General features: G+C 37.0%; 1 protein-coding gene across 8 annotated transcripts in view; it reads left to right on the top strand.

Moving 5' to 3' along the window:
• The window catches only part of TAF1 (TATA-box binding protein associated factor 1), an 81789-nt gene extending 73471 nt beyond the window's left edge, over window positions 1–8318 (top strand). For 6 of the 8 annotated variants that reach the window (XM_081277354.1, XM_081277353.1, XM_081277355.1 and 3 more), the window contains one exon: window positions 1529–3353. In XM_081277354.1, the coding sequence (XP_081133480.1) occupies window positions 1529–1748 (220 nt within the window). In that variant the 3' untranslated portion in view covers window positions 1749–3353. Of the gene's footprint in view, window positions 1–1528; window positions 3354–8180 lie in introns of those variants that run through there. The other 2 variants (XM_081277356.1, XM_081277357.1) reach the window with 2 other exon arrangements.
• The last annotated feature ends 5141 nt before the right edge of the window (window positions 8319–13459 follow it).

The following is a 13459-nucleotide window of genomic DNA, read 5'->3' as shown; positions in this document are numbered from 1 at the left end:
GAAATGATTTAACAGGCTAGTGATGTACCTGAGTGGTAGAGTGCTTGCTTAGCATACATGAGGCACTGGGTTTGATCTCCAGCAATGCTAAATAAATAAATGTTTTAAAAAATGATTTAAAGAGATAGATAAGGACCAAATTTTGCAGGACCTAAAAGTTTTGGTTAGGCATTGAATACGAGTAGTATGATCTGATTTACCGTTTAGAAAGATTGCTTTGTTCCCCAAAAGAAAATGGGCAAAAGACATGATTTAATAATTCACAAAAGAAATGCCAATAAGTGCGTGAAAAATGGCTTACCTAATAATCAAAGAAATACAGTAAAACAATTGAATTGCAGTTTTTTAACCTATCAGACTGGTGAAGATTAAAATGGATTATAATGCCCAGTGTTGGAAAGAGTGTGAGGAAAAAGACATTCTCAAACTACTGGTGGTAATGTAAATTGATAAAATACAGTGAATGGGAGAGAGGCATTACAATTTATCACTATAAATAATTTTTCTAATGTACATCCCTGTTGGCCCCAAAATTCCATATATAGAAAATTATTCTGTTGGAGTAATAAAACACCTTCGTTAAGATGTTTGTATAAGGATGTTTATCACAGCATTGTTTCTAATAGTGGCAAAATTGGAGACAGTTTAAATGTCCTAGTAAGAGATTGTTAAATAAATCATGTTACAGCTCTATACAGCAGAATACCATGCAGCTATTAAAATTATGCTATAGACTTGTTTATTGACACAGAAAGATGTTCATTATAATTATTAGTGAAAAAGCAGATTCCTGAAGAACATGTAGAGTACCTCATTTGTAAATTTTAAACAAATGTTTAAGCATCTAAAGTGCATAGAAAAAAAGTTGCAAGGTCATATACCAAAAGATTATTTCTGGATGGTGGAGTTATTGTTTTTTTTTTTTTTTTATGGTGTATGTTCTAATTTTTTTAAAATAGTGAACGCGCATTGCTTGTGATTTTTTTTTTTTAAGTAAAATTCAGAATAAACAAACAAACAAAAAATAAAGAGCACTCTGGCAGAAGCATGAAGATTTAATTGGAGGAGAGCAGGACTAGAGGAATGAAGACTTATTTCAGTAGTACAGGCCAGAGATAACAAAGGACTGAGCCAAGGCAAGCAGTGTAGGCATGGAAAAGAGGGATAGAAACAAGATATACTAAAGAGAGCATCTTTAAGATTATTGATTAAATTTGGATACATAGGTGAGCCTAAGTATAAGTGGTAGATGGAATCTTGAGTTTGTCAGAGCGTTTGTGGTCATGTTAGTTGGCAGTGTGTGTTGTTCATATGTAGGAGAGTTTTGTTCTTGTGTATATGAAGTTGGCAAGTTGATATTTTTGAACAGGATCATTTTTCTCTCAGGGGCATGTAGAACAGTACAGAACCAGTTACTTTAGTGTCCAGGGGAGATGAGATGGGCTGATCCCTTGGTGGCACTGAGAATGGGAATGGTCAGCTAGAGGACAATGCCCGAGCTTGAGAGATGACATGTTTCTCTTCTCAGTTATGGGAGCTATGAGGAGCCTGATCCCAAGTCGAACACCCAAGACACAAGCTTCAGCAGCATCGGTGGGTATGAGGTATCAGAGGAGGAAGAAGATGAGGAGGAAGAGCAGCGCTCTGGGCCGAGTGTACTAAGCCAGGTCCACCTGTCAGAGGACGAGGAGGACAGTGAGGATTTCCACTCCATTGCTGGGGACAGTGACTTGGACTCTGATGAATGAGGCTTCCTTTGGGCCTCTTTGGTCAGCTTTCCCTGTTCTCCAGCCTAGGTGGCTCACCTTTGCCCAATTTGTTCATATTTGTACAGTGTCTGATCCTGAAATCACCAGATTAACTAACACCTTAGCCTTTAATAATAGGTAAATGATACTAAATCACCTCTCCTGATCTTCTCGGGCAATGTCACCCTTTGATTTGAAACAAAGCAACCTGCTTCCTCCCCTACTACTACCAAAAAGAGAGAGCAAGCTCACTCTTTTCTAGTGCCCTCATTTAACTCCATTTATTACTTTTGATATACTTTTTCCCTGGGGAAGGAGGAGAAATTATGAAAGGATTAATAATTTTATGTCCTCTTGGTATATTAGAAATTTTCCAAGCATGGTATTATTTCAACTTTCTAATTTGCAGGCTGGAATAGATGAGAACACTCCTGCTGGAACAGAGAATTGGGTTCTGGTGGGTTTGTACCACACTTTAAAAACAAACCTGTTGGACAGACTGTCCATTAATTTATTAATTATTTGATTATACAATGCCTTGTTCCTAAAGAATTTGAGGCAAATGACTTAAGTCCTCTGAAACAGCCTGTATGTCAGAAATGATATGTTGCCATGTAAATGTGTTCTGTTCCTCCTCCCTGCCCCCACAGGGGAAATGGTAGGTAAATGGTAAGTTCCTTAGGGCAGAAGACTGTGTCTTCTGTTTCTTTTCATGCTTAGGATATGGTTCTGTGCAAAATAGCTGCTCAGTAAATGTTCCTAGAATCACTGAACCCTCAAAAGATGTATTACTGAGTATCTGCTCTATGATTAGCACTTTATCAGATCCTTGGGATGCAAAGATAAATAAGGCACATTCCTTTTACTCAAAGGGATAAAGCTGTGGGGGGGGAATGGGAATTTAAAACATGTTAATAAATCATTATAGTACTGTGAGATAAGTGCAATTAAGAAGCTAGCTATTAAGGATAGGGAAAAATAGAGGAGTGATCATGTTTGAAAAAAGTCAGGGAAGTCTTCCCGGAGGTAATTTTTAAGCTGATTATTGAAGAATAAATTAGTAGGAGCTTGCCAGATGGAAAAGTCCAGGCAGAGTGTAACATGAAGTGAAAAGGCCAAAATCTAGAAATGGCAGAGTGTGTTCCTAGTTTGTTTGTTTGTTTGTTTGTACCTGCCTTATTTCAGAAAGGATTTAGGTGGTTTATGATCCAGTCTCTTCAGTGCCAGAATGGCTAGAGATGAGACTGAAAGATGGGCAGGAAGCATATCAAGAGCTTTGAATTTGATGCTAATTAATGAATTTTATATTATGGAAACTGAAAGCTAGAGGAGTGATATAATCAGATTTGTGTTTTAGAAAGAAATTTTCTGTATATCTAATGAAGAAAGAAATTGAAGAATCATGTAACAGACATGTATGATCTCATTTTTGTAAAAGACAAAACCATGTGTGTATATTTATATGTGTTTATATGTACTTGTATATGCAAAGGAAAAGGTCTGAAAGGATATATGCTAAATTGTTCATGATGATAATCTCTGGGGAATGGGAATGCAGGGGAGGGGGTTTACGTGGTTGTATGTATACTAGGTGGGTATTGTGTTTTTATTTCTGTATTGTTTGAGTTTTTTTTACAATTATGTATTATTTTCGTAATAAAAAATTTTAAAATTCCAGTAATAGTGTGGAGAATGGTTTGCATGGGAGCAAATCTAGATCAAGTAAGGGGGAATGGAGCCATGAGTATTGGGGTCGGGAGGAGGGAGATGGATTTGAGACTTCTTTAGAAGGGGTAGAATTAATAAGACTTTGACCTATTGACTTTGGGGGATGAAGAAAGGAAGACTAGAAGGTGACATCTAGAATTTTAGTTTGGGAAATTGGATGGGTATATGATATTCATTCAGCATTCATCAAGCCATCTGTTTTTATCAAGCAGTTCAACACATGCTAATACAGAAGTAAGATATAGCAAGGAACTTAAGGTCTAGAATGAGAGATATGTAAATAGACAATAAAAATGGTCATTCCAGTAAATGGTTATTTACAAGATTTCCTGGTAAGAAGAATGAGTTCTGAACCCTGCCTGTGCAATAAGGAGACCCTTAAATGACAGACCATGAAGTATAAGGAGTTTATCAGAGATTGGGGTGCAAGACAATCTAGACAAAGGACATAATATTTAGGAGTACAAAATATATCCATGGAACTACAGGTAGCTCTGGATGGCTGGAATATAGGGAACATGTGTAATATAATGATTCCAGCTGGGCGCGATGGCATTTGCCTATAATCCCAGATGCTCGGGAGGCTGAGACAGAAGGTTCGTGAGTTCAAAGCCAGCCTCAGTGGCAAGGTGCTTAGCAACTCAGTGAGACCCTATCTCTAAATAAAACACAAAATAGGGCTGGGGTCGTGGCTCAGTGGTTGAGTGCCTCTGAGTTTAATCCCTGGTACTTCCCCATCAAAAAAAAAAAAAAAAAATATATATATATATATATATATATATATATAATGATCCCAAGCCTTGGAATCAAATGCTTATTTTAGAGCAATCACTCTGGCAGCAGTATGAATGTGTCTAGAGTAGAGAGGAGTGATGATAGATGAGAGGTGATGGAAACCTGTTAACTGAGGCAATGACAGTAGGGATGGAATGAGAAGTATGTCTTAGAGATAGATAATGGAAACTAAGAGTCAGTGGAACCTAGGGTTCTGATTTTAGGTGACAGAGTAAATGGTGATACCATTCCCTGTAAAAGTTGAGGGCCTTTGGAAGGTGGGGAAAATTGCTATTTGATTGGAAGCATGCAAGTTTGAAGTATGGCCAGCTATAAGGCTTAAGATTTGTGCAACCTTGTGAAGAGGTGAAATCACCCAGGAGCATAGAGGACCAAATCTTGGTGAAGACCAATAATGTGCCATCAGAAATAGAAAAACTGAAGAATGGTATTTCTCAAATTGAGGAAGGAGTTTTAAGAAAGAAAAAAAGACACCATATATGCCAGAGATGTAAGTAAAATCAGGTCTGAGAGACAGCCTTTGAATTTGGCAATGAGAAGGTTCCTGGTGACCTGAGCTAGCAAAAGCAGTTGAGCAGAGTAATGAGATTGAAATGTAGCCAGAGGCAGGGTGAAGAACAGATAGATGGGAGGTGAGAAAGTGATGATGAATAGAGATCATAGACCACTCTTTTCAAGAAATTAAGCTTTGAAGAATAAAAGAGGTAGTCTTAAAATTAAAAAAAAAAAGAGGTAGTCTTAAGGTGGAAGATAAATAGGCCTATGCTTACAAAGTTATAGAATAGGTGGGGTTTGATTTCATTTAGGGGACAAACAAGTCTGTGTTTGCGTATTTACAGAGTATACAAAAAGATTGGGCAAGATGCACTTCAGACTTGATGCTTCTAGGAGTGAGGTGGAATGGAGGGGCTGACTTCATTCAAAACCTTTCTGTTTAAGCATTTTTGCTTGTTTGTTTTTATTTTCTGATGGTCACTGAGGAAAATGGGAGCTGGAACTGACTAGAGAGCCATCAAAGGATTACTGGGTATTTAATGCACAAATGAGGTACTGTTAATTTTAAATGGTACCAATTTATTGTGTGATTTTTTTTTTTTCTCCAGGGGTGTTTAGCAACAAAGCTATCAGGGTATAGAAACAGAAAAGGTTAAAAAAAAAAAAAAAAAAAGTCTGAGTTGAAGACCTGGTTATGAGAGAGAGACTGGTGGATTTCATTTCATTTACCCTTTCTTGATTATTTTGTACCCATCTAGTGTTGGACAAGTAAATGTGAGAGTATGAGAAATGATAAAATATAAAACAGTGTACTTTGAAGGTACAGAGAGGGACATCTAACACCAACCCTGGAGCTAAGGGAGATCTTCCCAGAGATAACTAGTAGTTAGCTGGACAAAGAAGGCATCGGTATTGGGAATGGATAACATTCCATCAGAGAAAATAGGATGTGCAAAGAGCATGTGACTATAAATAGGGGTGGCTAGAGTATGGTGCACATGGAAGAAACTGGTAAGAACCAAAACTAGAATTAGGATGCAGACCCTGGGAAGCTCTAGATATTTTTCTAAGGAATTTAGATTTTATCCTAAAAGCAGCATGGACCTTTTCATAGACTTGGATTGCTTTAGTAGCAATTCAGAATGTGAATTTTATGAGAATAGGACTGGAAATGATTGTGACAGTCATTTTAGGCAAGGCATGAGTTGTTTTTTTTTTTTTAATTTTTTTGTTTTTAGTTGTAGTTGGACATAATACCTTTATTTTATTTATTTATTTTTATGTGGTGCTCAGGATTGAACCCAATGCCTCACACATGCTTGGTGAGCACTATACCACAGTTACAACCCTAGTCCCCATGAGTTCATTTTAAGATAAGAACAGTGGGCAGAGATTTGAGAGAATATAGGAGGTAGAATCTATAAAACTTGGTAAATGATTAGATGTGGGATGGGATGTTTCTGTCCGTCAGTTAATAAATATTCATTAAATTTAGTGCTAAGCATAGTTCCAGATGCTCTAAATGCAGCAGTGATTTTGTAAAACATAGTTCCCTCTCTTGAATAGTTTAGAATTTAGTAGGGGAGGTAGAAAAAAATAAGAATGAGAGAAGTATTATGAAAATAAAAGTGATGTGAAAGGGTGTGAGATGAGGGTTCTAATTTAATGGTCAGAGAAGGCCTTGATGGGTACCTGCCATTGTCATATAAATATGTATTTATTGCTTTGGTAAAATTAAAATACTTTTGGGCTGGGGATGTGGCTCAAGCAGTAGCGCGCTTGCCTGACATGCGTGCGGCCCGGGGTTCGATCCTCAGCACCACATACAAACAAAGATGTTGTATCCGCCGAAAACTAAAAATAAATAAATAAATATTAAAAAAGAATCTCTCTCTCTCTCTCTCTCTCTCTCAAAAAAAAATAAAATACTTTTTAAAATTTGAAAACATAAGCAATGAAAGAACCATAAAAGATACTTTAAAAACCTGACCCAAGAAGTATGGGGAAACTGGGTTACACTATTGAGGAAAACCAGAGGACAGGAGTTTCAAAGGACAGAAAGGTCAGCAGTGTCTAGAACTTAAGAAAGGGCAATCAGGTAAGGCCTGAAATTTGTCAGCTGGATTTGACAATTGGTGAACCTAGTGAAAGCAGTTTATTTAGAATGGTGAGTGCAGAAACCAGATGGCAGGTGGGTTGGAGAATTGAATGCGAGGAAGTAGAAACAGTTTCTGGGAGCTTGATTTGATAAAATAATAGCTATCGTTCATTGTGCCAGCCTCTCTGCAGGGAGCCCTACTTAACTGACCTCATCTAACCCTAAACAATCTATGAGATAGGTATTATTATTTTCATTTTACAAATGGGGAAATTGTTCAGGGTCACACCAGGAGAGGTATTAGCCTTGGACTGGAGAAGGACTACCATTAAATTAAAGCCAGAAAGATGAGTTATTGTAGGGCTGGGATGTAGCTCAGTAATAGAGTGCTTGCCTGGAAATGTGATCGCAGGTTGATATTTGCAAATCAATGTGAAAATAACCAAGGTTTTTTTTTTTCTGTTGATAGTTGAAGCTATTTTCCCCCCAGTTCCGTGGCTTTAGGACTTATAGTACAATATTTGCTAAATAAAAGTCTGGTGCAGTGGCACACATCTATAGTCCCCACTACTCAGGAGAATGAGACAGGGATCACTTGAGCCCAGGAGTTCAAGACCAGCCTAGTAAAATAGCAAGGCCCCATCTGAAATAAATAACAAAACACTGATTCCTATCTAGGGGAGAACAGTAGTTGTCTGTATATTTTACAGAAGTCCAAGTGATTCTCCCCACTACCTTTCTTTTTTTTTTTTTTTTCAGTGCTTGGGATTGAACTCAGGGCATTGCTCATACTGGGCAAGCACTACACCACTGAGCTACATCCCCAGCCCTCCTAGTAATTTGAGACGTTTGGGAAACTGATCTAGCAGCCTTCCCAAATTAATATTATCCTTTGTATCAGCTGTTTTTAAACTAGTGCACATCAGTATGGGGTAGGGATTACTTAATGTAAATCTCAATTCCTGAGCTTGAAATATGCATTTATAATATGCCACTTGTAATTCTGATGCAGATATTCCACAAAATAATAACAGCAGCATTTTAAATAATAAATATTTGGTAAGCATAAGTACTTTAGAAGAAATATAGAGCCATACTTTTTAAGTTATTTGTATAATATTGCAAATATAGCCCTTGCTTTTGGTTCATAGTAATAATCAAGTTTTTTAAAATAATGAATTGTTCTTAATATTTTATATTTTATCCATTTATAAATGTCATTTATAAACTATTAGAGTTACATATAAATTCTGCAAAGTTGGTTTAAATGGATACAAGACTTTCAAAATCATTTCTTTTAAATTTTGCTTGTATAGGTTTGGATTTTCCACATTTTGGGGACTCGGAATCCAGTGTTTTCAGTCAACTCCGTATTACGGCTTTTCAACTTATTTAAATATCCACTCATCTTGATTTACATTAAAATAAAAGTGTGTGCATATATCCTGTGTTTGTGACTCTATCACTTATATACTACAAATAAATATTTTCCATAAAAATTTTTATTTAGGCTGGGCACAGTGGAGCATGCATGCCAGTAATCCAAGCTACTGAGGAGGCTAAAGCAGGAGGATCACAAACTCATGGTAACTTGTGAGACCCTGTCTCAAAATAAAATTTGAAAATGGCTGGGATATAGTTTAGTGGTAGAACACTTGCCTAGCATATATGAGGCCCTGGATTTAATCCTCAGCACCACAAGAGAAATTTGACTTAGTTATCCTATAATATACGAAAGAAGTGTTCAAATAGCAGAATAAGCGGCTGGGGTTGTAGCTTAGTGGTAGTGTGCTTGCCTAGCACACATGAAGCACTGGGTTCAATACACAGCACTACATAAAAATAAATAAATAAAAGTATTGTGTCCATGTATAACTACAAATATTAAGAAAATATCAGAATTAAATTACATTTTGATAGAAGGCATGTCATATCAGTAATGACAAAATTACCCTCTCTTCCTATGAAATCAGGACTACCTTAAGAGAAGGAAAAGGCTATATTATAAAATTGGAGGCAACTAAATGGTCAAAAGTAGAGAAATCATTAAATACTTAGGAAGGAAAAGAATCTATAAATAAGAAATACAGATGGCTGGGACACCAGAGATAATGTTGCTTCTGTTGTTGTAACTATAAAGTGTACCAGTAGTAAGTTTATCAGAAGCTGCTTATTTTAGACCAAGCATTTCCCGAATTTCTCAATCCTAATTTTTCCATTTTGCTTCCTTTAAAATGATATTCGCATAGTGCTGGGCACATAATATGACCATGTGTGCAAGAGTTTTTAAACCAGAACGTCTGCCCCCACAATATTCAGGATTGAACTCAGCCTTGCTCATGCCAAGTATAAGCCAGCCCTAAACCAGACTTTTTGTTTCTTTTTCCCCCAAATACATGGGGGATTAAGATAAACTTTGAAAGAAAATAAAAGTTCTGGACCAGAGTTGTGGGTGAGTACCTCCTAGATTTGTGGTAGTGGGGAGATTTATTAAAAAAAAAAAAAAGGGCTGGGGATGTGGCTCAAGCAGTAGCGCGCTCGCCTGGCATGCGTGCGGCCCGGGTTCGATCCTCAGCACCACATACAAACAAAGATGTTGTGTCCGCCGAGAACTAAAAAATAAATGTTAAAAAAAAACTCACTCTCTCTCTCTCTCTCTCTCTCTCTCTCTCTCTCTCTCTCTCTTTAAAAAAAATAGTATTCAAGGCTTGACTCTGATCTACTGGTCCTCTATTAAAAAAAAAAAAACAAACCTTCAATTGACAGGGAAGGGTTTCCCCTCATCTCCAATCCCTGCTTCAGAAAACTTGATGAAATTTCTCCAGTATTGCAAAATTTCTTAGGTTTTAACACTTAAACTCACAAGCAGCCCAGGAGGGATGGTGCACACCTGTAATCCCAGCAGCTCAGGAGGCTGAGTTAGGATTACAAATTCAAAGCCAGCCTCTAATCAACTTAGTGAGACCCTGTCTCAAAAAAAAAAAAAAAAATGGCTGGGCATGTGGCTCAGCAGTAAAGTGCCCCTGGGTTCAATCCCTGGTACAAAAACAAACAACAACAAAAAAGTGCCAATTGATTGCTTATCAATAAGGACTTCTCAGTCTTTTACTTTTGTTCTGCTCCATCAAACAGTGGTTTAAAATCATCTATCTTAACCTCTTTGGAAGGTATGGACAACTTGCAAACTATAATAAAATACAAAAGCTGTGGATCCTTCCTCCAGAAAAAAGTGCACATTACACATAAGGTTTTGTATGTAATATCAGGCATGTTTGCCACCCGGTTAAATAAACTAAGTTAAAAAAAATGGTATAGTCTTAGGTTTAAAGTGATTCTCTCCTCAAAGGACTCAAGTCTCAAACAATAGGGCACAATTTAAATACTCCTGTATTTTAAAATTAAGGATCATAGGCAGCCAAGCATGGTGATGCATGGCTGTAATTCTAGCTACTTGGAAGGCTGAGGCAGTAGGACCATAAATTTGAGGTCAGCTTGGGCAACTTAGCAAGACTCTGTCTCAAAATAAAAAAATAAATAAATAGGGCTATGGATGTATCTCAGTGGTAGAGTATACCTAGGTTCGATCCTCAGTAACCCCCCCCCCCAAATTGCCAATTTATAATGGAAGGAAAGATTAGGGAAACACATTTTGTTCTCTTAAGGTACATTTACAAATCATTTTACCCCCTTGAGCCTTCTAAATGCCAGGTAGAACTCCAGACTCTAGTAGAATCTTTCTGGACAAGAAGGAAAAAAAGCATTTCAAAAAAATCCACATTTCCAATCCATGTTCTATAGAAAAATCATAATGTGGTAGTTTGAAATACAGGCTTTAGTGTCATACTCAAGTGGCTCTCACCACTTATGTGACCTTGAGCAATTTATCAAGGTTTTATGCCCTCAATTATATGACAGGGTTATAGTGAGAATCAAAGAATATTGTGCCTATAACATGCTTAGCACAGTGCCTGCCTGTTATGGTTTGGATATAGTTTGAGTGTATCCCTCATTGAGGGTTCGTGTGTTGGAAGCTTGGTTTTCCATGTGAAAATGTTGGGAAGTGGTGATGTATTTAAGAGGTGGGGCTTAGTGTAAAGCAGTTAGGACAAATTAAGGGTGCTACTCTTGGAAGGAGTACATTAACATACTATCCCATTAGTTCATTAGAGGCTGAATTGTTTTAAAAAGTAAGCATGACCCCCCCCCCTCCCTATTCTCTGGCTTCCTGTCTCACCATGTGATCTCTTCCTCTCATGAGCTCTTCATGATGTCATCCATCATGATGTGACACAGCCAACGAGGCCCTCACCAGAGGCTAAATAGATGGGACCCTCCAATCATGGACTATAATCTTCCAAAATTGTGAGTTAAATAAACCTGTACTCAGCCTCAGGTATTTTGTTATATCAACAGAAAATAGACTATATGCTGGCACATAGTAAACACCCAGTATATGTTAGCTATTCTTGTTAATACCTTTCTGAATAAGCAATAGTTCATACATTTAGGCCAATTGGAATTATTTTAACTATCCTTAACTTAAAATCTTAATGTTAATTTCCAAACACCAGTTAGTCTTCTTGTATTGCAGACTAAGTAGAAATCCTGAAGAGAGAAGTTTTTCAAAATTTTCTGAGACCTTTCAAACTCCCATCCCCTTAATAATTTTCTCATATTCAGATTTGCTTCCATCATGACCCAGAGTTGTATTCTCAGTGCTTTGGTGAGTCCCTGTTTCAGATGAAAGTGTATAAAAGTAGGGGAGAAACTTCAGAACCACTTATTGACTTTATCTGATTCTAGTAAGTCTAAAAAACAACTTTTCAACATACTTGACTATCCTCTATTTGAAATAAACTCTTTATGACAAAAAATAAAAGCAAAACACAAATACTTGAAGGCACTAGACAGTTCCATGTACTATAATACAAACACTTGTGGATATGAAAAAAGGCATAGGAATTTATTTACCACTAACTTTTGTAACTTAAAAATTATTTTAGCTTCCAAATTTCTTCACATATTTCCAAAATCCAAGTTAAAAATAATGATTTAAGATTTTAAATGGTTTGCTTCTTATTTCATTTTCTCTTATTTCCTTTTTTCTTTCAACTTTATAATCAAGTTGTGAGCTAATGGATGTAACTTATATCACAAGTAAGTATGAATTCTCCTAATTTAGAACAACAAATGCCAGAATGTACAGAATTTGTTTACCCTTTAACTCAATCCCAGCATGATTTTTTTTAGAGAGAGGAGAGAGGAGAGAGAGAGAGAGAGAGAGAGAGAGAGAATTTTTTAATATTTATTTCTTTTAGTTTTTGGCGGACACAACATCTTTGTTTGTTTGTGGTGCTGAGGATCGAACCCGGGCCGCACGCATGCCAGGTGAGTGCGATACCGCTGGAGCCACATCCCCAGCCCCAGCATGATTTTTTTTTTTACCTTGTTAAATTGCTAAGTCTGGTCATGAACTTATATTCCTCCTGCATCAACCTCCTGAGTCACTGGAATTACAGGTGTGTGCCATTGCACTTGGCTTTTTTTTTTTTACCTTTTTTTTTCAGACAGGGTGTTGCTATTTGCCCAGGCTGACCTTGAACTTTTGATCCTCCTGCCTCAGCCTCCCCAGTAGCTGGGATTACATTTTGTGCCACCTCACAGAGCTGCATGATTTTTCATTAATATTTATAAGTAAGCTTATTCACAGTAAATGCATACATTCAATTAATGTAAATTTTTACACCCCAGTGTATTTGGTTGATTTCTAATTTGAAGAAGTCAACCCATTTTGGCCAGAACATGGTGGTGCCCACTAGTAATCCCAGTGACTTGGGAGGCTGAGGCAGGAGGACTACAAGTTCAAAGCCAGCCTCAGCAATTTAATGAAACCCTCAGCAACTTGGCAAGAACCTGTCTCAAAACAAAAAAAAAATAAAAGGGCTGGGGATGTAGCTCAGTGGTTAAGGGCCCTTGGGTTCAATCCCCAGTACCAAAAAAAAGTCATTTTATAATATATAAAATTGTATAATACATACATTATATAAATTATATAAATTCTAGGTTTTTCTATGCATACCTCTAATTACTCAAGCTTCAGGCAGTTAAGACTGCTTTTAATGTCAGCTGGAAACTGCCTAGAGCTATCCCTTGGTGTCACACGTTGCCATAGACCATGTCCTGAGAGTTAGTCTCGATATATAGGTCAAACAGGCTATGTTGTTCTGTGCCCTAATTATAAATTTTAATTATCTCTTCTTTCTTCCAGCATATGCTATCCTGCATTTTTCTGGGAACTTATTTGCTTGGCCCATTTGTAATATACTGCTTTAGAGCTTAGAGACTGTTCAAAGATGCTATTGTGCATGATTTATAAAATAAACTAGATGACATCTGACATTGTTCTCAAATTAAGATAACATTAGTGTCTAAGAACATAGCTCTAAAGTTAAATTCCTGTGCTCAGATTCTGGACTTTTTTTTTTTTTTTTTTTTTGGCAAATCCCAAGGGTTTCTGATCTCTGAATTTAAAATGATAGGATTATTGTAAAGATTAAATGAATGGCCAGGTGTGGTGGTGCATGCTTGTTTAGCA

Source organism: Spermophilus citellus, assembly GCF_964194105.1.
Source record: "Spermophilus citellus genome assembly, chromosome: X".
Lineage (NCBI taxonomy): Eukaryota > Metazoa > Chordata > Mammalia > Rodentia > Sciuridae > Spermophilus > Spermophilus citellus.
This window is presented reverse-complemented; position numbering and strand designations above follow the sequence as displayed.